A 27378-nucleotide genomic window follows, 5' to 3' on the forward strand; every position below is an offset into this window, starting at 1 on the left:
ATTCTCCCTTCCACCCTCTAGCACATCTGTTGCAGGACTAGCCATAATCTCACCCTTAGGTTCTTGTCTAGTATTAGTAAAAGCTTGAGATGGACCTGTCCAGTTCTTCAGATGTCACACAAACTCAGTTACTCCCTGTTCCCAGGCTGGACTTTCAGATGGACAGTAAATTGCAAATCTCATTATTTGCAACGTTTTGTTTCACTTTCTCTCACCAGGAATTTGAAAATAGGCTGGGTAGGGATGGGGAGAGAATTGTGTCAGTGGAGAAAGTTCCTCATTTTTTCAATAATCCTTCTCTACTAAAACTGATCACATTTAATAGATTTCTTTGACTTTAAGGCCAGAAGAAACTTGTGATCATCTACTCTGCTGCGTAACACAGTCCATCAAATTTCACTCAATTATTTTGTAATCTATCCCATCTTGTGGTTGAACAAGAGCATATATTTTAGAAAGACATGTAATCTTGATTTCAAGATTCCAAGGGATGAAGAATTTCCCTTGGTAAGCTATTGCAATGATCAGTTCCCTTCACCATTAAAAATTTGCATCTTATTTCCAGCTTGAACTTTTCTGACTTCATCTTCCAGCCTTTGGATCTTGTTGTGTGTTTGTCTGCTTGATTAAAGAAAGCTTGAGTATCAGATACTTTTTCTTGTTGTAAATATCTTTTTAGTTAATTGAACCTTTTGTTTTGTTCATTAATTTTTCATGAACAGACTGATTTTATTAATTTATTTGTAATTGTTTGGAAAGTTTATACAAACAAATTTCAACCAATGTGCTGTTTGCAAATTCTTTGTATAAACTGCTCATAATTCACAATCTATAGTTCAGATCACTAATTCTGTTCCTTGATTGGATAAATGAAATTTTAAACCGGAGAATAATGAATAACTAATAGCATATAACAAATACTCTTGCCTGCCTGTGGATAGCCTCATCCACCCTGAGATGTAGGTGTTCATATAGACCATCCATTCCCCAAACATTCATGGGAACCAAAATTCGTTCATGTGAGTATTTGTGAATCCAAAGGGATACCCTTGTATGTGTTTGTATGTCTACACTGCAGTGGGAGTGAACCATCCAGCTCAGGGGAGACAGACTTGCACTAGGAAGGGCTCAACTAGCACGCTAAAAATAGCAGTGTGGATGTTGCAGATCACGCTGCAGCTCAAACTCTCAAGCTTACCAGGTCAGGTGGGCTTTATAGTGCAGTGCCATTTTTAGCTTGAGCCCCACTAGCGCAAGTCTTGTCTACCCGAGCTGGGAGGCTCACTCCCTGCTGCAGTGTATTCATATCCCAAATGGCCAGACTTCAAATGACTGATTGTAAACGCTGTTTTGCAGTGTTCACCAGCTCCACCCACTCCTCTGAATTTCTATATCACTCCATTATGCTGATAAGTAAGTATCTTGTAGTGTAATTCTTTTAATTTAATCACAGAAGTATTGCAAATATTTGCTCAAGGAAAGCTCAGAATTGAATCTGGCAAAATAGAACGCACATGGAATAGCTATTTTAATGTTCTCTTTTTACACAGCCTTAAGTGATTTACTGTGCCATTTAACTAAAGGATTTGTGAGAGTTCAATCTAACCGTGTCCTTACAATTGACTATAAATTACCAGAATATTTATTGAATTGTGGTCTGACTGCCATGTTACTTAAAGCAGTCGTCATGACATAGTGATACTGGGGGTTTTTTTGGTTTTGTTTTGTTTTTTTGTTTTTTTTAATAACTGATTTATGGATATAAATGCCATCCATAATGCCATGAAATATCTGTCCTGTTCTTTTGTGTTTAGGCCAGGTCTACATTACACCCCAGTATACATTAAACTAAGATGACAGAGTTCTTCTGCCAACATAGTAACACCACCTTTCTGAATTACAACGAGGAGTCCTTGTAGCACCTTAGAGACTAACAAATTTATTTGGGCATAAGCTTTCGTGGGCTAGCGCCCACTTCATCAGCTGCATGGAGTGGAAAATACAGGAGCAGGTATAAATACATGAAAAGATCGGAGTTGCCTTACCAAGTGTGAGGTCAATCTTAACAGTAGGATACCAAGGGAGGGAAAAATAACTTTTGTAGTGGTAATGAGAGTGGCCCATTTCAATCAGTTGACAAGACCATGTGAGTAACAGTAGGTTTAGGTTTTGTAATGACCCAACCACGCCCAGTCTTTATCAGGCCTAATTTGATGGTGTCCAGTTTGCAAATTAATTCCAGTTCTGCAGTTTCACCTTGGAGTCTGTTTTTGAAGTTTTTTTGTTGAATTGCCACTTTTAGGTCTGTTGTTGAGTGACCAGGGAGATTGAAGTGTTCTCCTACTGGTTTTTGAATGTTATAATTCTTGATGTCTGATTTGTGTCCATTTATTCTTTTGCATAGAGACTGTCCGGTTTGGCCAATGTACATGGCAGAGAGGCATTTGCTGGCACATGATGGCTTATATTACATTGGTAGATGTGCAGGTGAACAAGCCCCTGATGCTGTGTCTGATATGGTTAGGACCTTTGATGGTGTCCCTTGAATAGATATGTGGACAGAGTTGGCACCGGGATTTGTTGCTCTCTGAAACCTTTCTAAACTACATTAGCTAGGCCAACAGAAGCACTTTTCTGTCAGCTTAGTTGCATCTATACTGGGGGTTCTGCCAGCAGAGCTACATCACTCGGGTTGTGAATGTTTCCCACTCCTAGATAACATAGCTATGCCAAAGCAACTTTGTGTAGTGTAGACCAGGCCTGAGTTCCTCCCATGCTGCTGAAAGAAAATGTTACTTGACCAATTTTGATTCTATTTAAGCACATCAGTGTATTTATAATACACATTTCAAGGGCCCAGCCTAGCATTTGAGGTTGGATAATACATGGTGGAATAGTAGTCATGACTGGACTACAGGTATACATGGTGGAATAGTAGTCATGACTGGACTACAGGTATTGAAGGGTATGTGCTGTTTAGGAAAGACAGAAACAAAGGTAAAGGGGGTGGAGTAGCATTGTATATCAACGATGAGTTAGAATGTAAAGAAATAAGAAGCGATGCAATGGATAAGACAGAGTCTGTCTGAGCGAAAATTACATTGGGGAAGAAAACTAGTAAAGCCTCTCCTGCGATAGTGCTTGGGGTGTGCTATAGACCTCCGGGATCTAATTTGGTTATGGATAGAGCCCTTTTTAATGTCTTTAATAAAGTAAATACTAATGGAAACTGCGTGATCATGGGAGACTTTAACTTCCCAGATATAGACTGGAGGACCAGTGCTAGTAATAATAATAGGGCTCAGATTTTCCTAGATGCGATAGCTGATGGATTCCTTCATCAAGTAGTTGCTGAACCGACTAGAGGGGATGCCATTTTAGATTTAATTTTGGTGAGTAGCGAGGACCTCATAGAAGAAATGGTTGTAGGGGACAATCTTGGCTCAAGTGATCATGAGCTAATTCAGTTCAAACTAAATGGAAGGATTAACAAAAATAAATCTGCAACTAGGGTTTTTGATTTCAAAAGGGCTGACTTTCAAAAATTAAGGCAATTAGTTAGGGAAGTGGATTGGACTGAAGAACTTATGGATCTAAAGGCAGTTGAGGCCTGGGATTACTTTAAATCAAAACTGCAGAAGCTATCGGAAGCCTGTATCCCAAGAAAGGGGAAAAAATTCATAGGAAGGAGTTGTAGACCAAGCTGGATGAGCAAGCATCTTAGAGAGGTGATTATGAAGAAGCAGAAAGCATACAGGGAGTGGAAGATGGGAGGGATCAGCAAGGAAAGCTACCTAATTGAGGTCAGAAGATGTAGGGATAAAGTCAGAGAGGCTAAAAGTCGAGTAGAGTTGGACCTTGCAAAGGGAATTAAAACCAATAGTAAAAGGTTCTATAGCCATATAAATAAGAAGAAAACTAAGAAGGAAGAAGTGGGGCCGCTTAACAGTGAGGATGGAGCGGAGGTTAAAGATAATCTAGGCATGGCCCAATATCTAAACAAATACTTTGCCTCAGTCTTTAATAAGGCTAAAGAGGATCTTGGGGATAATGGTAGCATGACAAATGGGAAGGAGGATATAGAGGTAGATATTACCATATCAGAGGTAGAAGCGAAACTGAAACAGCTTAATGGGACTAAATCGGGGGGCCCAGATAATTTTCATCCAAGAATATTAAAGGAATTGGCACCTGAAATTGCAAGCCCATTAGCAAGAATTTTTAATGAATCTGTAAACTCAGGAGTAGTACCGAATGATTGGAGAATTGCTAATATAGTTCCTATTTTTAAGAAAGGAAAAAAAAGTGATCCAGGTAACTACAGGCCAGTTAGTTTGACATCTGTAGTATGCAAGGTCCTGGAAAAAATTTTGAAGGAGAAATTAGTTAAGGACATTGAAGTCAATGGTAAATGGGACAAAATACAACATGGTTTTACAAAAGGTAGATCGTGCCAAACCAACCTAATCTCCTTTTTTGAAAAAGTAACAGATTTTTTAGATAAAGGAAATGCAGTGGATCTAATTTACCTAGATTTCAGTAAGGCATTTGATACCGTGCCACATGGGGAATTATTAGTTAAATTGGAGAAGATGGGGATCAATATGAACATCAGAAGGTGGATAAGGAATTGGTTAAAGGGGAGACTGCAACGGGTCCTACTGAAAGGCGAACTGTCAGGTTGGAGGGAGGTTACCAGTGGAGTTCCTCAGGGATCGGTTTTGGGACCAATCTTATTTAATCTTTTTGTTACTGACCTTGGCACAAAAAGTGGGAGTGTGCTAATAAAGTTTGCAGATGATACAAAGCTGGGAGGTATTACCAATTCGGAGAAGGATCGGGATATTATACAGGAGGATCTGGATGACCTTGTAAACTGGAGTAATAGTAATAGGATGAAATTTAATAGTGAGAAGTGTAAGGTTATGCATTTAGGGATTAATAACAAGAATTTTAGTTATAAGTTGGGGACGCATCAATTAGAAGTAACGGAAGAGGAGAAGGACCTTGGAGTATTGGTTGATCATAGGATGACTATGAGCTGCCAATGTGATATGGCTGTGAAAAAGCTAATGCGGTTTTGGGATGCATCAGGAGAGGCATTTCCAGTAGGGATAAGGAGGTTTTAGTACCGTTATACAAGGCACTGGTGAGACCTCACCTAGAATACTGTGTGCAGTTCTGGTCTCCCATGTTTAAAAAGGATGAATTCAAACTGGAGCAGGTACAGAGAAGGGCTACTAGGATGATCCGAGGAATGGAAAACTTGTCTTATGAAAGGAGACTTAAGGAGCTTGGCTTGTTTAGCCTAACTAAAAGAAGGTTGAGGGGAGATATGATTGCTCTCTATAAATATATCAGAGGGATAAATATAGGAGAGGGAGAGGAATTATTTAAGCTCAGCACCAATGTGGACACAAGAACAAATGGGTATAAACTGGCCACCAGGAAGTTTAAACTTGAAATCAGACGAAGGTTTCTAACCATCAGAGGAGTGAAGTTTTGGAATAACCTTCCAAGGGAAGCAGTGGGGGCAAAAGATCTATCTGGTTTTAAGATTCTACTCGATAAGTTTATGGAGGAGATGGTATGATGGGATAATGGGATTTTGGTAAGTAATTGATCTTTAAATATTCAGGGTAAAGAGGCCAAATCCCCTGAGATGGGATATTAGATGGATGGGATCTGATTTACTATAGAAAATTCTTTCCTGGGTATCTGGCTGGTGAATCTTGCCCATGTGCTCAGGGTTTGGCTGATTGCCATGTTTGGGGTCGGGAGGGAGTTTTCCTCCAGGGCAGATTGGAGAGGCCCTGGAGGTTTTTTTGCCTTCCTCTGTAGCATGGGGCATGGTTGACTGGAGGGAGGCTTCTCTGCTCCTTGAAGTTTTGAACCATGATTTGAGGACTTCAATAGCTCAGACATGGGTGAGGTTTTTCATAGGAGTGGGTGGGTGACATTCTGTGGCCTGCGCTGTGCAGGAGGTCGGACTAGATGATCAGAGTGGTCCCTTCTGACCTTAGTATCTATGAATCTATGAATACCAGCTACTGAATACCTCATGTGAATTGAGGACACTTAGCACTGCACAGAATTGGATACTGTTTTCATAGCCAAAATTTCTACTAGCTATACTGGGAGTTTTGGTTGCATAAGGAAGGTAGGATCAGGTCCCAAATCATTGCTTAGTAGAACAGTTTTATGTTAATGCATGTTAAGCCCCAACCCAACGACAAAGTCTGCATAGGCAGAACCCTGCAACTGGCTGAGTCTGACAGGAGGATCAGGGCCTTAGATTGTACGTTCTTCAGGACAAAGATCCTGTATACCAGTGGTTCTCAAAGCCGGTCCACCGCTTGTTCAGGGAAAGCCCCTGGCGGGCCGGCCCGGTTTGTTTACCTGCTACGTCCGCAAGTTTGGCCGATGGCAGCTCCCACTGGCCACGGTCCGCCGCTCCAGGCCAGTGGGGCTGCAGGAAGGGCGGCCAGCACATCCCTCGGCCCGCGCCACTTCCTGCAGCCCCCATTGGCCTGGAGCAGCGAACCGCGGCCAGTGGGAGCCGCAATCAGCCAAACCTGTGGCGCCGCAGGTAAACAAAGCCAGGGACTTTCCCTGAACAAGTGGCGGACCAGCTTTGAGAACCACTACTGTACACTGTATTTTATATATTTGCAAAGCACCAGATAAATATAAAGAATTAAATAAATAGTACATATGGATGATTATCAGTCTGCCTCTCCAATTAATTTCATATCTCTTTAGCAATTTAAGATGTTACATTGATGTACTCTTACTTTGTATTTGCTCTTTTAGATCATTGAAGTTAAATTAACACTCACATTTTAAAGCAACTTTATGCTGTGAGATAGATGAACTGGCAGTTTCACAGAAATTTCTTTTTGTATGAGAGTGAGTACAGTGCATTTAACTGTGGCAGTCATCAGTAGGGTGACTAGATGTTCCGTTTTTAACGGGACAGTCCCATATTTAAGCCCTTCTGCAAGTGTCCCGACTTTTTCTTTAAAAGGGGCAAATTGTCCCATATTTTCTGTCTTCCTCCCCCCACATCAGTACTGGTGGTTCCTGCTGCTGTCTGGATCACTGCTCGCCAGACGCCTGCCCACCAGCAGTGAGCGTGCGGGGTGGGGAGGGTGTGCAAGGCTGGTGACGGGGAAAAGCTGCACTGTGCAGGGCCGGGCCAGGCCACTCCCCCTGCTGGTCCATCAGTGCAGCCCCCATTGCATGCTGGCTCTTGACCACCAGGGCCCCGTTCCATTTACAGCCTGCACTGGCTGCGTGCTCCAGGTTGTGGCCGGTTACATGTTCCCTCTGCTGCCCACCCATTAGCCCTTTACGTGCTCCCCCTTTCGCTGTCCTCTCCCCGCTTTGCCCCTTCACCGCCCCGCCCAGCCCCGCTGCTCCTCCACATCCTTCCCCGCTCCCCATGGGGCACGTCCTGTTCGCAGTGCTGTGCAGAGAAGCAGCCCTTGGTCGGAGCACTCAGCTCACCAGGAGCTGGAAAGACATAGGCCAGGTTATCTCTTCTCCTACTCCTCCTTCCCTGTGGCTGGAAGCAGCTCCTGTCCCTTCCCTCCCGCACAGGGCCAAAAGGCTGTTGTTGGCCACATTCTAGTGTGAATCCTGGCAGGAATCTGATGGGGACGGGGGTGTGATCCTGCATCCCCCGCCCCCCATTGCCTTGAGAAGACGTGGCGCCAGGTACCAGGAAGGGCAGGTTCATCCCGAGGGTCCCGCCAGGCATGGAGGGCGGAGAGCACCAGGAAGGGAGGGTAAGGTTGGTCGGTCGGTCACCCCCGCCCTCCCGTGTGAGAGAGGGATATGGGGGGGAGAGGTCACCTCTCTGTATGTGTGGGGATAGAGGTGTGTGTCACCTTTCCCTGTGTGAACCTAAAGCCTTAAAGACAAAAAGGTAAATAAAAAGAATCCAGCTATGCAGTATTTCTTTTTAATGGGGGCTCAGTCAACTTGATATTAATTTGAACATTTGTACTGCATAGTTCTGATTGATTGCTGTTGACCTTGCTTGAATATGAGTAATTTTACCAGGTGTCATGTGTTCAGCATAGGGAAATATGGTCACCCTAGTCGGGAGGTACACACAACATCACAGAACTCTTCACAGTGTACCTTCAGTGAGGACTCAGATCAGTGTAAGCTTTATTGAATCTGGGATTTTAGTGTGGAGGTGCTAATTTATGCTTGCTTCTTTGCCTAAGTAACATTAACAACAGTGGTGACCTGTAGAGGAAAGCAAGAGAATTAATCACTTTTGTCCTGGAGTGTTCCATAATTATTGTGTGTTCTGTGCCTGTTTTCAAAAAGATGATTGCTCTGTCTTACCTCTCTTTAATCATGACTCTGCCATAATGTGAGAGAGTCAAAATGCAAAGCAATGGAAGAAGAAGAGGAAATGATGCCCCTTGGTGGGGTGGACCGAAACAGCAATGCCTTAGTTGGCAATGGCACCCCTTTCAATCTAACTAAGTGGCACCATTTAACTCTTAAAATACTGAAAATGGTTCCCTTCCAACTCTTCCTCTCCCAGTAAACGAGACCTCCATAAATGAGAGCCAGAACCTAACCTTTGCAACCCTGCAGAGACCAATTGCTTCCTCACTGTCTCATCTGCAAGTTTCCGTGTCAGTTCCTCTTCACACTTGCCTCCTCACATAACCTGTTCCCCTCCTGCCTGAGCATCAGGCAGGAGTAGCCTGTTAGGTGCAGGCCTGGAGATGGAGGAAGGGGATTCCTGAAGCAGGGAGGCAAGACAGAACTCCTCAGTCAGACAAGTCCTAAGCCATAGGCTGGAAACTAGCCTGAGAATATCACACTGTACTTTACCATGGAAAGTAAATGGAAAAACTGATAGTTTAGATAATGAGGATATATATCATTTCTAATACAAACTCAGGAAGAATGAGGTTTTTGCTACAAGTGCATAGGAAATTGATGGACCAAAAATGAAGTTTCATTAGTTTGGGCCAGTTAGTGAGTGGGAGGAGCCTTCCCTCCACCTTTCAGGGTCTGAGTACATCCCTATCCTCAGTGATGGCTGGGATTTTCCTTCCTTTCCCCCCTCTTCCCTCCTTCCCCCCCCCCCCCCCCGCCTTCTCTTTCCCTGGAGACTCAAACCATCCCAAAAGGGACAAGGAGGAGGCAGACGCATTGTTTCCCAGCACCAACCCTTGCAGCAAGGCCAAGGCAGTGGGGGGGGAGGGGAGGGGAGGGGAGGGGAGGGGGGGAGGCAATAAGTTGCATGATATTTGTGTGGTGGTTTGAATACATAAAGACCTAGGTAAGGGCTCAGTGTGCAAGGTCTTGAAGGCTAAGACATTTTGATTAAAAACAAAAATCATTGGAGCTGAAATAACTGTCTTGCCGATACTGCTGTATGAGTCGGAATGCTGGAGTATGAGAAATGTGGTACGTGTTGATTTCTTTATCCAATTTTAAGAATATTCACTGCAGTGTCTTTTTTAAAACATCTGCTTTGTTCATCATAGTCCACTAAGAACTGCCTGTGCCATGAAGTGCTGCTCATTCTGTTCTGCCTGCTATTATGATGCAATGAGGCTTGATACGTGTTTTAATTTTCTCCTGTTTCCCTTTTCAGCCCCTGTGTATCTTCATTTCTCCTGGTGAAGTGGCACTTCCACATCATTATACATTTCATTAGAACCCTGCATGCACCTCCATATTGTTTCTGCCTCATTTTTCTACACTCGAGAGTCCCCTGTTTAGTTCCTGAGATTCACTTACCCAGTCGGGTTCCTTTTGATTATTTCCACCAATGTGTAATGATGATTTTAAAAAAATTAAAAATATATGCTGTACAATAATTTGTATAATGGGGAGTACTGACAAAGTGAGTATCAAGGCTTCCCAACCATTAGTATTATCTTAATCGAGTTATTTTATGCTTTTATAAGTGTATTTGATGTTTTAAAATAGTTATGCCTGTAGTTAGAGAAATGATAATCTTTTACCAAAATAATCAGCATTTCTTTTCACTTTCTCATGGGAAGGTTAGACAAGGAAAAGCTCATTAGGGCTATTCTACTACACCTACAGAATAAAATGCTGCATCATGTATTAAGGGGGAAATATGAAATGAATGGGAGTTAGGCATCTAACTGCAATTTATGCCTTTCAGAATCTCCTCCCCATTCCTCCTGGAATACTGCATACAGGTCTGGTATCCACATTTTTTAAAGAATATTGAAAATTGGAGTGGGTACAGAAAAGAGCCACAAAATGCCTTGCCCTGGAGAAATTGCCTTATCTTGAGAGACTTAAAGAGCTCAGTTTGTTTAATTTATCAAAAAGAAAACTGAGGGGTGACTGAAGAGAAAATACTGGGTACTAGCGGGCTATTTAGTCTGGTGAAGAAAGGCAGGACAAGACCCGATGGCTGGAACCTGAAGCCAGACAAATTCAAATTAGAAATTAGGCAAAATGTCTAGCAGTGAGATGATTAACCACTGGAACAAACAACAGGGGGAAGCAGTGAATTCTCCATCTCATGATGTCTTCAAATCAAGACAGGGTGACATTCTTACTATCCATTTTAAACCTCCTGCACCTACCACTTTACTGCTAGCTAAAGTAGATGCAAGGAGTCATATGGGGTTTCTTCAACAATGCATTCATCTCAATTGGTGGCTGATTCTGAAACACACTGTCACAAATTCAAATGTCGTCATGAGTAAATATTTCACTGCTGATCATTTTAATAGAAACATCTAATCGGTGTGCTTATCAGTTCTCATCACATATCCTCTCATGTGCCAGAAACTCCAGTTCATCCCTAGTCAATGCTCATGACCTCTAAGTTGCCCTCATGGCAATTTCTAAAATGCAGACATGCAATGTCAAAATCTGTGACATTGAAAACTGCAAATTTAGGAGCAGAGTAAACTAAAATGCATTGATGATGATGATCACTTTCGTATTTAATTCAGTAAATTCAGGAGCTGATACAGAATGTTTAATGTATTCCACTGGGGGGTGTTTCAGAAAACAAAGGGCCTTGCTACAGAATTTAATCAGAAAAATAAGAATGATAATTGGGAATTGATTAAGAACATCCAAAACCCACAATCAAAGAAGAAGGTCATATTGGTTAAAAATTTAACTTGGGTTAGAGGGGAAGTGAAGGGAGAATTTATTTAATTTTTATATATATATAATAAATAAAATAACAAAAGGAAGATAGATAGTAATGAATATAAAAATCAGAAGCTAGGAATTCTAGAAAATTGTGAAGGGAAGCAAAGGGATAGAAGGAGATAAATCTCAAAATGTAATTGTAAATGGGGAATCATTGAGTGTTTATGTTTCTAGTTGGGTCTGATGGGGATCGGTTCTTGGCCTATCTAATTTAACATTTGTATCAATGACCTGGATGAAAACCTAAAATCATGACTGATAAACTTTTCAGGTGATGCTAACATTCAGGGAGTGGTAAGTAATGAAGATGGCAAATTACTGATACAGAGCAGTCTGGATCTGTTGGTAAATTGGGTTCAAGCAAACAATAGACATTTTTAATATGTCTAATTGTAAATGTATGCATGTAGGAATAAAGAATGAAGATCATACTTACAGGATAGGGGACTTCGTGGGAAGCAGTGACTTAGAAAAAGACTTGTGGGTTGTGATGAATAATCAGAGGAACATAAGCTTCAAATATGACACTGTAGCTAAAAGAGCTAATGTAATTCTGGGAATGCATAAACTGGGGAATCTCAAATAGGTTGTTTTATGCCTGTATTTGGCACTGGTGCAATTACGTCTGGATACTGTATCCAGTTCCGGTGTCCACAATTCAAGAAGGATGTTGATAAATTGGAGAGAATTCAGAGATGAGCCACAAGAATGATTAAGGATTAGAAAGCATGCCTTATAATTAAGGCTACATTTTAGTCATGGATATTTTTAGTCATGGACAGGTCACGAGCAGTAAACCAGTCCATTACTTGTACTATATACTACTAACTAAAACTTGGGCCGGGGGGCTGTGGGTGCTGGGAAGGGTGGCCTGAGACCATGCTGGAAGTGGACCCCTGCTGGTGCTGTGCGGCGGCGGCCCAGGACCCCTGCTGGTGGAGCAGGGGGGTTGCGAGTGGCAGCCTGGGACCCCCGCTGGTGCCAGGGGTGTGGGGGGGACACGTGGCCCAGGACCTCCACTGGTGCTGGGGCCAGGCAATGGCACGCAACCCGGGACCCCCACTAGTGCTAGGGGAAGAGGGTTGCCAGGGCTGGCAGACTCCCTCCCCAGCTCCCCACGTCTCTCGAGAAGCAGCCACCATGTCCCTGCAGCTCCTGGGGGAGGGAAGATCGGGGGCTCCAAGCGCTGCCCCTGTCATGAGCACCCGCTCTGCAGCTCCCATTGGCCGGGAACCGCAGTGCTCAGAGCCCCTTGACCCCTCTGCCGAGGAGGAGCTGCAGGGATATGCTGGTCACTTGCAGGGAGCGCCTCTCAAGGTAAGCACCTTCCCACACCCCTGCCCCAGCCCTGAGCCCCCTCTCACACCCAAACTGCAGCTGGCCCAGGGGCTGCCTGCCACACTGGCTGATGCAAAAGTCACGGAAAGTCATGGAATCTGTGACTTCCATGACCTCTGACAGACATGCAGCCTTACTTATACAGTAATGATAGACTCAGTGAGCTCAATCTATTTAGCTTAAAAGGAGAAGGTTAAGGGCTACCTTGATCAGTATCTATATGGGGAACAAATATTTGATAGTGGTATCTTCAGTCTAGCAGAGAAAGGTATAATGTGTTCCAATGGCTGGAAGTTTAAGCTAGACAAAATCAGACTAGAAATAAGTTGTAGATTTTTAACAGAGAGAGTAATTAACCATTAAAACAATTTACCAAGTGTCATGATAGATTCTCCATCACTGGCTATTTTTAAATCAAGATTGGATGTTTTTCCTAAAAGAGATGCTCTTAGAATCATAGTGGAGAAGTTCTAAGGCCTATGTTATACAGGAAGTTAGATTAGATGATCAGAGTGGTCTGTTTTGGCCTGGGAGTCTATGAATTTGTAAATTTAAATCAGTTGTTGCAGAGTACATGGGCTCTTGATTAAATGTCATTAATTTTGCCCCTGTAAATTAACAGCAGATTAGGAAAATGAAGAGAAGGGCAACAGTCCCCAGGTAAAATTCCCCAAACAAGTAATGGGGTAATCAGATAATTCATTATGAAACGCTGCTGCTATTCTAGAGATGGCAAATCAGGTACAAATAAAAAAAATACTCAATACATCTTAGTTTGGTTTTGGATTAAATTTCCAGAGAGAATAATCTCAAAAAGGCTCACAGTTCAGTTAAAAAAACATCAGGTCACCATCAGAGCAAGATAATTAAAGTTTCTTTTTCCAAATGAGAAGATTTTAAAAGGCCTGTTTCAAAAGCTCAGGTTTCTTCAACACCTCTCCAGAATGAATTCATTCACTCATTCTCCTTTCTGTTTCTGAGAGTACCTGCTGCCAAGTGGTGGTTTAATCCTCTTTACAATTATCACACCATCACTTAGTAACTGAGCCCTACAGCAAGATGGACTGAATAAGGAATCAATTGACACATTATTAAATGATCCAGCAAGGGACTGTACTCAACTAATTCCACATTTTTCCAGGCTATGGTACTTACAGAATGTAAACTGGTGTAGATTTTTCCTCTTTTTAACAGCTTTTGAAAGCTTTAAGTTTAAAAAAATCTTTCAGCACAAGCAAAAATCATAGCAACATTTATTTTAATACTAGATCTTTTTTCAACTCATTTCACTTTTCTTGATTTGAAAATGAGCTCTCTAATACTTGCTCCATGTGGGTGGATGCTGCAATTTGAAAGAAATGACTTTTGATAATGGCAAAAATCAATACTCGGTGTCTTTCAGCATTTGATTGGGTGGGGAGGGAAGGTAATGCCTATACTTTCTGTGTCTGCACACAATAATAACCCTACACAGGCTTGGAACATTTTTGTATCTTTTATCCTGTTGAGAGGGTACATTGATTGCACTGCATTTACATCGAAATGGAGTACCTGTCTTTAAAAAGGGGAACAAAGAGGACCTAGGGAATCAAAGCCTAACTTTGATACCTGGAAAGATACTAGAACTAATTATTAAACAATCAGTTTGTAAGTAACTAGAGGATAATGGGGGGAAACTATAGCCATGATGTATCTTGATTTTTAGTAAAGCTTTTGATGCATTCCAATGGGACATTTTTATACACGAACTAGGGAAATGTAGTCTAGATGAAATAACTTTGTGAGTGCTAAACTGATTGAGAAAACTATACTCAAAGAGTTATCAGTGGTTTGCTGACATATCTAGTGAGGTCCCACAGACGTCGGTCCTTGGTCTGGTACTAGTCTATATTTTCATTAATGACTTAGATAATGGTAAGAGTGGAGAGTCCACTTATAAATTTGCAGATGAGGCCAAGCTGAGGTGGTTGCTAGCACTTTAGAGGACAGTGTTAGAATTTAAAATAATCTTGACAAATTGGAAAACTTATCTGAATTCAACAAGATGAAGTTCAATAAAGGTAATTACGAAGTACTACGCTTAGGAAGATAAAAATCAAATGCAAATCTACAAAGTGGGGAATAACTGGCTAAGGCAGCAGTACTGCTGAAAGGGATGTGGGAGTTTATAGTAGATCACAAATTGAATGAGTCAACAATGTGATACAACTTTGAAATTAATTAAACAAAGTTAAGGCCAAGTCCTGAAGTTCCGAGTGGGAGTTTTTCTACGTAAAGATTTCAGAATTTGATCCCTCCTTTATACAATGGTATAGGCAAAATATATTCTGCCAAATGTTTTCCATGAAAGTACAGAGTCTCGAGATGGTTTATCCTTGAGAGGAGTAGTGTAACTCCCTTTAATGGAGTCAGTTCCCACTTGATATACTATTATCATATGCTCAGTATAGCTTCTGGCAGTATCCGAGGAGCTTTTAATGGTTTTTGTTGTCATGATGTTTAAATAAGAACTTTTTTTTTAAAATACCAAGCTATTACATGAGACTTAAGAGATACATTATTACTCTCATATATCCCGTTTCATATAGGATCGGCTAGTTTTAAAGAACCATTATGATTAAATATAACAATGAGGATAGTACACTTCATTATTACTGCTGCAGAAATGCAAAATGTTTCCAGTCAGGGATCAAGGCGCCATTGTACTAGGCCGTGTGCAAACAAATTGTTTTGCATCAGTTGCGACACCCAGTATTTAGGTGATGGTAACTGAATGGGACATGTAAAATAATATTAGGCATAGTACAAACACATGCCCCACGCCTCAAAGAGCTTACATTCTCGAATGTAGATGTGGATCAACAAAGAGGGGAGGAATATATTATAAGGTTGGGGAAAGTCAGGGTTTCATAAAGATTGTGTGAAATTCTCATCAGTTTCTGTACACTTAGTGAGCAATTGTAAGTGTGTGTGTGTGTATGTATCTATATATATAATATATATATATATATATACACACATACAAATCATAGCTCAATTCTTGTAGGCTTCACAGCAGAGATGAGTTTTTCAGCAGAATTTGAATGAGGAAAGGATAGTGACTTAGGCCGAGATGCACAAATGAGATTTAGGCAAAGTGACACTGAACTTCACAATGCTTAACTTTTAGGTGCATAGAAGAATCACTGGCACCACACTGTGATCCATGAGGCTTAGTTAGGCTAGGCTCTCTATACAATGAATGGGGAGGAATAGATATTGTATAATATGATCCACAGAAGCCAGCAGGGTAGTCAGGGAGCTGCTCAAGGCAGCCTATGGGAGATGTTGATGAGATGGGTGCATGCTAAGCCCCACCCCTCCGAAGGAGATAGGCACCTAAGACCAGGTTTGCAGGGAAGAGTCTCTCTTTGCCCTTTATCTGCAACCAGGAACCCCTTCCTGGAGTCACTTGGCTTTGACATCTAAGTCAACTCTGTTGAGAATGTGTTAGGCACCTGTCTCACTCCCCACAAAACAGCTGAAGGAGGCGCCCACCTTATAATTTTTAGCCTAGTGATTACAGCACTCACCCAGAATGTATTCAGGAGACCCAACTTTAATTCCACCCTCTCGGCAGAGGAGAAAAAGATTTGAACAGGGATCTCCCACCTCTCAGGAGAGTGTTCTAACCACTGAACTATGGGATATTCTGAGGCAGGATGCCCTCTATCTCTCCTATTGAAGCTGTTCCACTGTGGCTAAATACATCACTAGGCCAGGGAAAATGAGAATGACTCTGAAGTTTGGCAACTAGGGTATTAACGGGGGAGGTGGGAGCCAGTCCCCCTGCTCCAATCAGTCTTTGTTTGTCTTCTATACAACTTGCCTTCTAGCAACCTCTGTCTTAGAAAAGTGTATGTGTGTGAGTAATGTCTAGTTCCCTTTGTATTTTTTACTCATGACCGCATGTCAGATGTCATGGAAAATCTGCAATATGTGTGTAGCTATTCTTTTATTAGGTCTGCAACCAACGCTTAGTTCTAAACTTTGCCTTGCAAATAAAAATAAATCAAAGATTTGTTGTGGGTACCATACACATCTGGTTTGAGTGTATGAAGTTACATAAAAACAGAGAAGTGAGATATTTCAAAACTCCAGTTGATATCCTGGCTCCACTGAAGTCAATGACAGTTTTACCATTGACTTCAGTGGGGGCAGAATGTCCATCTGCATTCCCAGTTTAAAGAAACTGTACCTTGCAATATTGTGTCTCAAATACTACAGAACATTTTGAAAAATTGTGTTATTAAAGCTTGGGTAGTTTAACAAGAGTCATTTAACAACCAGCAGGATAGAAACACTGGCATTTTGATAATATGCAAGTCCTACAATCTGGCTAGAGTTTTCATGATAAATTATTGAAGTTAGTTATCACTCTGTACAGTAGAGCATTTTCAGCAGTAAAATCTGAAGCATGTAAACTTGGATTGTATTTCATATCACTGATAGTTAATCCTTGCAATTCTCTCTTTTCTTGAGAAAGGTAGCTCTTATTGTAACATCTTTTCTTGTATAATATACACCTATAACTTTAGAAACGTGGGGGAAAAAAATCTGTGTTTGGCTTTATAATCTCAAAACTTTCATTCGGCTCCCTGAAGGCTGTGACAGATTCTTAATATTGTGCTAACCTAAGTACAAAGGGGTGCTACTAAAAATATTGGCCAGCATTTTCAAACCTAGATGTTTAAATCCATATTTAGGCACCTAAGTAACTGGCCTGATTTTCAGAAGTGGTGAGCAACCTCAGGTCCCATTGAAGTCATGTGAGTGACTCCTCCATCACCTGCTTTAGAGTGCAACATGACTCAGGAGCACCTTGATTGCAATCCTATGGTCCTCGAGCTCCTGATCTGGCCCTTAAGTAAGGGACCTGGAGAAGGTTGGAGGAAGCTCTTTGTACCCTCCCTTCCTCATGAAGTAACTGAAAAATTAGCATGTTTAAACTGGTAATGACTTGCTCTGCTGGCTAGCAATTAATGCAGCCTACTATTGTACAAAAAATTGCTCCAGGTCTCTCCAATATAAATGCAATTCACCCAGGCTGCTGTTCTGTATGTTTAATGTACTTTCAAACAATTCATAAGAATTACTTTTAATCATAAGATTCTTGCCTCTCTAATATCTGTAATGTTGATTTCATTTGTTTTCTGTTCATAGGCTGGACTGCAGACATTTTGTTTCCTGGTGTTTGCCGTCGTCTGCCTTGCTGGAGCTACTTACCTGTTTTTTGTCCTGCCCGAAACAAAAAATAAGACAGTTAATGAAATCAGCCAGGCATTTACCAAAAGGAATAAAGTGATTTTAGAAGAGCGGGAGATGAGCCAGTTTTCATCAGAAATGAAATCAAGTGAAGAACAAGAACATAACTTCTCTTCTACACTGGAGAATGGTGAAACTAAAAACAGAATATTCTAAGCATTCAGTGTTCTTTTTATGGAAAAAAAAATACCCATGCTCTGCTGGTTTGGAAAGCATGTGATCATTCTAACAGTTCAGCATTTGTGTTATTAATACCCCTGTGTATTTGGGGGGGGGTTGTTTTGTTTTTTTTAATCCAGGAGAATATGGGCATAAAGTAAATCAGTGGCAGCTGGGAAGTGGATATATGAGGTACAGTGATATCTGGGGGGAACAAGACCCAGAGTTTCTAGGAAACCTGTGGAGTGGATCATCAGGTGGATGGAGGGGAATGGGATCAGGACTAGGAGAGGGAAACTGGATTAGCAGTGGGAACTGGGTGGAGGGATCCTGAGCAAGGACTGGCTGATCAGCATGCCCCATGCCAGCTTGCATGGGTGGACCTATATGCTAGTGGCAGAGATTGGGTGCGACTCAGTGGATACAAAGAGAAGGAGAGGCAACTGTTATTTCTCAGCTTTTCCCAATAGGCTTTTAAAATTGCACTTCAAAACGAAAGGGACACTATCGTGGTATTTTTTCCATCTTCATTTTTAATTTTAGCTGCTGTTCCTCATAAGAGCCTCTCTTGCTCCCACTGTCTCCAGAAGATGGAAACTGCAATTTGTTTCCATGATTACTAACATGCTTCCTCCCTCTAGCCTACAAATACTGGCAAGAGTGCTAGATTGCTGGCACTCTGTTTCTGTTGTTTAAAGCAAATAACAGTGAAGCATTTGTTCTGAAAACAAAAACTCCACATATTCTGAAATAGTGGGCTCTGGGGAGAAAGGTAAAGGAGAAGAAAAAATAAACATTAAGCTGCCCAGACTTTAACAATAGTAACATTTTTTAAAAGCACAAGTCCTATTTTCAAAAGTGATTTAGGAGCCAAAGTCTCATTGAAGGCCTATGGGACTAATGCCCTGAAGTGCCTAAGACAGTTTTGAAAATGGGGCTTAGGCTCCTAAGTCTTTTAGATGCTTTTAAAAATGTTACCCAATGTCCATTTAATTTCATGATAGGAAAATAGCAGGGGTTTCTGGTTTGTGATGTTTACTCTTCCTGATTCTTAGTGTTTTTTAGGCAAGTTATGGCTCACTTTTTAATATTTTTCAATTGTTTTCCTTGAATTCCTTAAGTGCCTAGGTACTATAGGGATAAGCACTTTCTAAATAAAATAAATCCCATAATTTTATATAAAAACGAAGTACTTAGCAGTCTTGGGGATAAGTCCCCAGTGAGAATGTACAATCTTTTAGGGTGAGCCATGTTTCTCTATGAGCCATTTTGTACAATACTAAAATTGTAAATTTGACATGTATATTTTATTTTTAAAATTGTTCCAGATGTTTGCCTCGGTGAGGATTTTTTGGTTTTAACCTAATGTTTTTAATCATAACCTAAAATAAGTTATTGCCAAATAATCTATACTGTATGCTGTTGTTGTGGCAGCCATTTTGGATCCAGGGTATATGAGAGACAAAGTGAGTGAGAAAATGGCTTTTATTAGACCAACTTCTGTTGCAGGGAGAGAGAGACCTTTCCAATTTACACAGAGTTTGTCTTCAGGTCTGGGAAATGTACTCAGAGGGTACTACAGTTGGTCCATGGTAGCTGACTTGGGCTCAGGCTATGGGGCTGGTTAATTGCAATGTAGACGTTGGGCTCAGGCTGGAGCCTGGTCTCTAAGGCCCAGTGAGGTGAGAGGGTCCCAGAGCTTGGACTACAACTTGAGCTCAAACATCTACACCGCACTTAAACAGCCTCTTAGTCCAAGCCCCGTGAGCCGGAGTCAGGTGGCACACGCCAGCCACAGCTATCTGATTGCAATATAGACATACCCAGTGTCACTGCTAAATACAAGGTGGAACAGATTGTTTAGCATAAGTAGTTAACACATATTTCAAGGGACCGTTCAAGGTGAGGTGGCCAGTTACCACCTGTCCAGTTATAGGGGAAGGAAAGAAGCGGGGGGGGGAGGGAGCAATAATCTATAGTCCCTCCTTCGTTCCTTCTCCTCCCCTCCCTAATACATAGTTAATATGTATTAACTACTTATGCTAAACAAGCTGTTCCACCTTGTATTTAGCTGTGACACAGAGCACATTTCCCAGACTTGAAGAGCAGCTCTGTGTAAACTCAAAAACTTGTCTCACCAATAGAAGTTGATCCAATAGAAGATATTACCTCACCCACCTTGTTTCTCTAAATGCGATATACTGTGATTTGTATATTTGTGTATATACTGCCCATATTAACCATTGCTAGAACTTAATTACCCAACAGAGCAATTTCATTGCTGGGTAATAGGAAAGAATGCTCTCGTTCTCCATACCAGATTTTACACTGGGTAGCTACTGACGTCAGTGGAGTTACTCCAGTGTATAATTTGGGTAATATCATGGACCATCAGACTGTTCTGCTGCTAAAGAAAAGTGTAATGAATCAGGATTATGCCAATGGAGAATCTTTTAGGGCTAATCAAATATTGGTGTAGTTTTTCCCCCTAAAGATGTTTCCCTAAAGAAAGTACTTGAAACTGCATAGCTCTTGTGTGCAGCCTGTGTGTGGTTTTGTCTGTCTTTGTTTCTTGGGTTTATTTTAGTTTTTGCTACACAGGTTCTTGAAGTTAAAAAAAAAAAAAAAAAAAAGTCAAAGCCAGTGCTGCTGAGTTGGTGAACAATACATTTAAAATCCGTTCAAGCACAGAGGCCTTCCTTTTCTGATTGATAGAATGGTGGGAGAATCAAGCCCTTTTACTCAACTTGAGGGGTACCTTACTTCAAAAGCTGGGCTTGTAAGGTACTACTCCACTTGAGTTAGGTTGTTATAAATGGGCTCTTTAATAACAATTAAAATTAATACTTCATGCTGCTCATCTTCTAAGCACTTGGTGGGCATTAATCCTTGATAATGTTGACCTTTGATAAATTAAGACTTGTTGGCATCCTGTATCAGTTTTGCTGAACTTCTGAAGCAAGGTTTAACCCTTCAGTAATTTAATGCAACTACTAGCAATCATTTTGAAATCAGCTATGAAAGTTCTTTCAGCACCTCACTAAGACCCAAATGTTGTTCACCGCTCTCCTGCCATGCATACGAAGCATGCATAAATGAAGCTTGGACAGAGGATCAGAAAAGGGTCAGGTGAAAGCTCCCTTCACAACTAAGGGGCTTTTATAGTACTAGCAACTAGGGCTCCTACATCCTCTCTATGTGAAGATGCCATGACATATGGCTCCATTGGCCCCTCTCTTGCCACAGCCTAGATGTGCATGCATGCGTTACTGCAAAGAGAGGCATCATAGAAAAGTCTCCATGGCACATAAGGAGTGCAAAGTCCCTTTGAGTAGCTCCCCTGTGTCCTGTCTCCTATGAGCTGTATCACATCAGTTCTGCTGAGTTTAGGGCCTTCTGGGCTTGTAGGATAGGGAGCTGTGGAGGTGCAATTAGATACCTGTTTTGTTCCAAATCTTTCTGTAAGAGAGCAGTACAGAGAAAATAATGTCAGCATCAGAGAATATTAGTTCAAACATTCCATTCACTGCCTAGGGGATGTGGTTATAGTATAGTCAAACTTGGTTTCTGGGAACACCCAAGATTTGCAGAACTCCCTCATCTCCAACTCCAGGGGTGGTTTTGAATTGTTCTCAAGTATTGCATAGGAACATTTCCCCCTTTCTTAGGGTGTTATAAGTGCAACAATCAAAGGATGGAATGTAATATGTTGACAGTTCTTCACTGGTTTTTCTATTTGGGTCTACAGCCAAACCTGTACATTTGTCAATGAATGTTATGCTTGTGCATGTCTGTTTCTCTAAAATCTGAATTAATGTGAAAATGCTGCAGTATGTGTCTTCATTTTTAATACTGGTTTAAAAACAGATTGTAAGTGTGTGACTGAGCAGTGAAATCTATGTATGAAGTAATAAGAGTTAAACCAACAAGATGCTAGGTTCTGTTTCATTTCTGGAAAATGTGAGATTATCCAAAGTTGAATGTAAGGTGTCATTACTCAGTTTTCAGTTGTATAACCTGAGTTTTTCATGTGATTCATCATTAAAATCTTCTATGTACAGTCAGCCCTGGAAAGTCTGTTATTTTTCAAATGGAGAGAGAGAGAGTAGAGGTATGGCCCTCAGGATCAGAAGGGGGGTTTTAGGGAGAGGGACTATATTCAGTATTGAACCAGTAATAGCCTCTTTAGATAGTAGATAAAATAATAAATTAACAATATTGTCTTGGCTGAATAAGAGAGAGAATGTGTGTGTTGTCAGGGAGTACAAAGGCAGTGATCCAGAGCAAGCAAAAAAGCATCGCTTCTGGCATTTTAAAAAAAGGTGAAAACTGAGTTTGCTGCACTAGGGAAAGAACACAAAGTGGAAGAGGTCAGTAAAACTGTGCAAAGATAATTCCCAAAATGGTGAAAATTTAAATGCTTCCCTGTCAGATCAAACAGACAATGTTCTGTGGTATGCTAGGACAGCATTCCAAGAAGGGAAATGGGGCAGATTGCCTGCTGCCATATAAGTTGCCAATTGCCAAGGTAAAGAGGGAAAAAAAAGTTATTCTCTCCCCTAAAGGCCAGTCAAGAAATGTGCCATGCTCATCACCTCATATTTGTTCCACCTTTGCCCAAATTTATAAAATTTTCATGTTGAAAGTAGGAAGATGATAAATAGCTACCTAGAAGAAACAAACAAGTGAAAGGCTATAGAAGTGGATAAATGAATTCCTTTGTAGGCTTTAACATCTATGATGATGCATTAGTGGAAGTGATTAATCCCTTTCAAGGCCAAACCTTATTGAAATATATGTATAGAACTAAGGTAGCCTTGTCAGCTTCTTTTTAGTGATTAAAAAGGGCTGTTTGATGCTATGTAAAAAACAGATATGACTAAATCCAAAACCATTGGAAAAATCCATCAGATTTTGCTCTCTAAGGGATAACTGCCCCTCTGAATCAGCCATTAAAATGGTTTTCAAAAAGTTTCAGGCCTTGTCTACACTATACAGTTTTGCTGACAAAACTGGAGGTGTGCATACTACAATGGTACTTCTGCCGACAAAATCTAACCACCTCATCGAGAGACAGAGCTTTTTGCGACAGTTATATCAACGAAGTGTCAGGGTAGACAACAGGCTTGATTATATCACTGTAGATGGCCTCCAGGAGGTGTCCCACAATGCCCATCCTGATCACCCTGGGGCAGCTGTTCAAACTCTACTGTTCTGCCCAAAGGTACACAAGCTTCTGCCCTCCCCCTTTAAAAGGTCCAGGAATTTTTGAAATTTCACTTCCTCTTTGCTCAGTGTGAACTGCTCAATTCACATCTTTCCAGCTGACCATGGCAGTTCACGCAGCAAATGCTCTCCTGCTTAGAGAACACAGGACCCGGTGGATCTGCTGAGTGTATGGCGAGAGGAGGCTGTGCAGTCCCAGCTCTGCTCCAGCTGTAGGAACTTAGATTTCTACGGGCAGATCTCATGGCTTGTGTGATAAGGGTTTACAAACGAGTCACGTAGCAGCACAGTGTGAAGATAAAGGAATTGAGGAAGGCGTACCAGAAGGAAAGGGAGGCAAACCTTCACTCTGGTACTGTGATGAAGACCTGCCACTTCTATAAGGAGCCATCCTCAGCAGAGACCCCACCTCCACTGCCAAGAACCCTGTGAATACTTCGGCGGGCTGGAGACAGCGGACAGTGGCCCTAACAAAATTGTGGATGAGGAGGTCATGCTGGAGGATGATGCAGAGCACACAGCAGGGTTGTCTGACAGCACAGGAAGTCAGGACCTCTTTTCCACTGTGGAGGGGCCTAGCCAGTCCCAGTCAGTCAGTCTGTCTCTGATGGGCATGATACAGCAGAGGAGAGCCCTGGTTTAGTGATCTTTTTGAGCTGATGCTCCTCGGTTAACTCGTATGCAGTGTAGCTGTCCTTTGCTCTGTGTATTCTAGAAGTGGGTGAAGGGCTAGAAATGTACAAGACTAGCTTTGTTAGAGTCTGCTCCACATTCCCCTGTGCAGCAAAGCAGTGCAGCAGAACAGTGTGTTAATGCACACAGATTTCACAGGAATCCTCCAGAGAGATCTGAAGGAAACTTTCATGGAGGTACTTACCAATCTTCTGCCGAAGGTTCTTTGGCAGAGCTGCTTGTTTCTTCCCCAGTTTCAGGGAACTTTCCTGTGCCAGTCAGCCATGACTTGTGCAGGGACCAAAGCGGCACACAGGCAAGCAGCATAGGGACCCAGTCTAAAGCCACATGCATGCAGCAGATGCACCCTTACATCCTTGCTTACCCTCACGAGTGAGAGATTGGTTTCAATGACCCCTGCATGGAAATTGGTGACAGAATTTACAATCTTGGCCCTAGTCACCTGCACTGATACTCAACAAAACAAAACCAACCATCTAGACCCTTTGCCCCATCTTGAACATCCAACCCCCACCTGAGCTGTATTCACCATGTTTAGTGTGTTCGCCACAATATGCCCTTGCCAAAGGACAGTGAGAAAGTGATTAATACATTAAAAGATGTATTTTACTGTAATAATTCAATGCTCTGTGTGAACTAATTATCGTGCTTCTGCAGATGTGGCCTTCAGGGGGAACCCCCTACACAATGGTGGAGTGCCTCTACCAGATAAGAAAACAGCCAAGGCAGAGCAAGGAGGACATGTTCTGAGAGGCACTCCAATCCTCAGAGGCCTAAAAAAGAGAACACAGGAAATGGAGAGACCCTGCAGCAAAAACGTAGACTAGAAAGGCAGGACAGAAAGGAGAGTGAGGAGCACATTTTAAAGGGCCAGGAGCGGATGATAAGGAGCGAAGAGAGATGTTGAAGTCCCAAATCACGCTCCAGGCAGAACACATGCATGCTTGCTCCCCCCTGCAGCCTATACAGAACTACTTTCCATGCCCTCCCCAAACTCCTTCCGTACATTCCTTGCAACTTCCCGGAATGTCTCAGTACCCTGTTTACTCCACCCCTTTATAGAACTTCCAAAATGATAGCTGGACATACAGACAGCTATGACAGCATACACTGCCCTACACTGTTATTTCCCTTCCCACCAAGCCTTTTGTATGTGTTGTTAATTGGTATATAATATTTTCTGAAAGATAACAAATCTTTGTCTCCTACACATGGTGGTTGCTGCTGGTAGTAACACACAGTGGCAATTTGATCATTTGCTGCCTACAAATCCTGGTCAGGAATAGTCAGAATTCTCATGCAAGGCGGCAAGATAAGCATGGCAGAGTGCTATGAAGACAGACATATTACTGGTAATCATTGTCAAAATGTAGCCTCAAAGAATCTGATTCAAATAGCCCCCCCGTTATGCCCCTCTAATAGCTCTGGTATCTGACTGCTCAAATTCAGCAGCCAGGCCATCAGCTTCTGCGCTCCACCCCAGGGGAAAAAACTTTTCACCCTTAGCCTCACAAATACTATGGCCATGGGAAGGTTTTCCTCATTTAGGTCTAACCTGCCATACAGGCAGTGGCAGCACACCTTTAATCTGCCAAAGGCACATTCCATGGTCATTCTGCACCTGCTCAGCCTTTTGTTGAAGTGCTCCTTGCTGCTGTCCAGGTTTCCCGTGTGAGGTTTCATGAGTCATGGGAGTAAGGGGTATGCTGGGTCTCCCAGGATCATTATGGGCATTTTAGCATCCCTCACTGGAATCTTCTGGTCTGAAAAGAAAGTCCCTGCTTGAAGCTTTCTGTACAGACGGTGTTCCTGAAGATGCATGCATCATGCACCTTCCCTGACCACCCCATGTTGATGTCAGTGAAAGGCCCATAGGTGAGCCACAAGTGCCTGCAATACCATAGAGAAGTACCTCTTTCTATCGATGTACTCTGTCACAAGATGGGCTAGGGCCAAAATTGGGATATGTGTGCCATCTATTGCCCCTCTGCAGTGAGGGAATCTCATTGGTGCAAAACCATCCACGATTTCACACACATTTCCAATAGACACCATCCTTTGTAGCAGGATGCGATTAATAGCCCTGCACACTTGCATTAACGTAGCCCCAGCAGTCACCTTTCTGACTCCAAACTGATTTGTGACCAACCGGTAAAAGTCCCGTTTCAACACAGCGATCACCATGCGCTTCTCCACCAAGAGAACAGTTCCCATTTTGGTGTCCTTGTGCCGCTGGGGCAAGCTCCACTCATCTGAAAGTTCTGCAGTCACTGTTCATCCTTCCAGACCTGCGTCACAATGCGATCCCACCACGCAGTGCTTGTTTCCTGAGCCCAAAAGCAACAGTCCACTGTGTTCAGCTGTTCCGTGAATAACAAAAGTAATCAGGTGTTGTTTCTTTCCATGGCACGCAGTAGGTCAGGCAACTCTGATTCCTGTTAAGATTTGGTGCTCATGATATACTACACGACCATCCGTGATGTGTTCATAACGGCAATCACCACAGTAGAGAACCGTGCAGGATCCAATCTTTCAGACAGAGAGGGCGGGCACACAGTAAAAAGGGGCCATTGAAAAATGCCACAAAACGCCATCAAAAGCCCACGGAATGTTGGAACAGAAAGAACTGCATCATGGGGCACTGAGCCCACACCCATGATGCACTGCAATCTACTCTGTCTTCCCACAACTCCTAGCTGAAGAAGGTGGCATGTAGCATAGTTGGATAGGTACACAGCGTGCACTGCTCTCACTGTCAATGCTAGTGCACCAAAGTATGGACATGCTCAGCCAACAGACGGAGCATAGTGTGAACATGCATGAGCGATGTAATTATATCAGTTTTTGATTGTCAGCTTAACTTTTGTCAACAAAACTCTGTAGTGTAAACAAGGCCTTAGGGTAGTAATTTGACTACATTTGGCTCAAGGAGTCAAACAGACTTTATTATCAGAAGAGTGAGCTCTAATAGTATCTTTTGCTTGTGGGAGGGGTAAGAGAGACATATTAAATCTGTATTTTTGCTTACCTGGCTTCAGATTTACATTTGGATCCGCAATTTGAGACGTTAGAGGGGCCTGATTTTTAGAGAGGCTGTGATCCTTACAGGGCCAGCTTTACCGTTTGTCTGCCCTAAGCACTGAAAAAATCTGTCGCCACTGAATTTCCACTGCAAATAGCAGGAGAGAGAGAGAGAGAGACACTACCGCCGAATTGCCGCCACTGCGGACACTCTGCCGCCCCTAGCACCTGCTTGGAACGTTGGTGCCTGGAGCCAGCCCTGGATTCTCAGCACTTTCTGTAAATGATGAGTCTTACAGGGGGTCTCAAGTTGGGCACCCAAAAATTGAGGCGTCTAAAATTACTAGTCAATAATTGTCAGGGTTCCTTCCCCACGCTGAACTCTAGGGTATAGATGTGGGGACCCACATGAAAGACCCCCTAAGCTTATTTTTACCAGCTTAGTTT

General features: G+C 42.2%; 1 protein-coding gene across 5 annotated transcripts in view; it reads left to right on the top strand.

The window, feature by feature from the left end:
• The window catches only part of SLC2A9 (solute carrier family 2 member 9), a 181732-nt gene extending 159677 nt beyond the window's left edge, over positions 1–22055 (top strand). For 4 of the 5 annotated variants that reach the window (XM_038399971.2, XM_043512420.1, XM_038399972.2 and 1 more), the window contains one exon: positions 17731–22055. In XM_038399971.2, the coding sequence (XP_038255899.1) occupies positions 17731–17988 (258 nt within the window). In that variant the 3' untranslated portion in view covers positions 17989–22055. Of the gene's footprint in view, positions 1–9634; positions 9815–17730 lie in introns of those variants that run through there. The other variant, XM_038399973.2, reaches the window with a different exon arrangement.
• The last annotated feature ends 5323 nt before the right edge of the window (positions 22056–27378 follow it).

The sequence above is a fragment of the Dermochelys coriacea genome, chromosome 4 (assembly GCF_009764565.3).
Source record: "Dermochelys coriacea isolate rDerCor1 chromosome 4, rDerCor1.pri.v4, whole genome shotgun sequence".
NCBI lineage: Eukaryota > Metazoa > Chordata > Testudines > Dermochelyidae > Dermochelys > Dermochelys coriacea.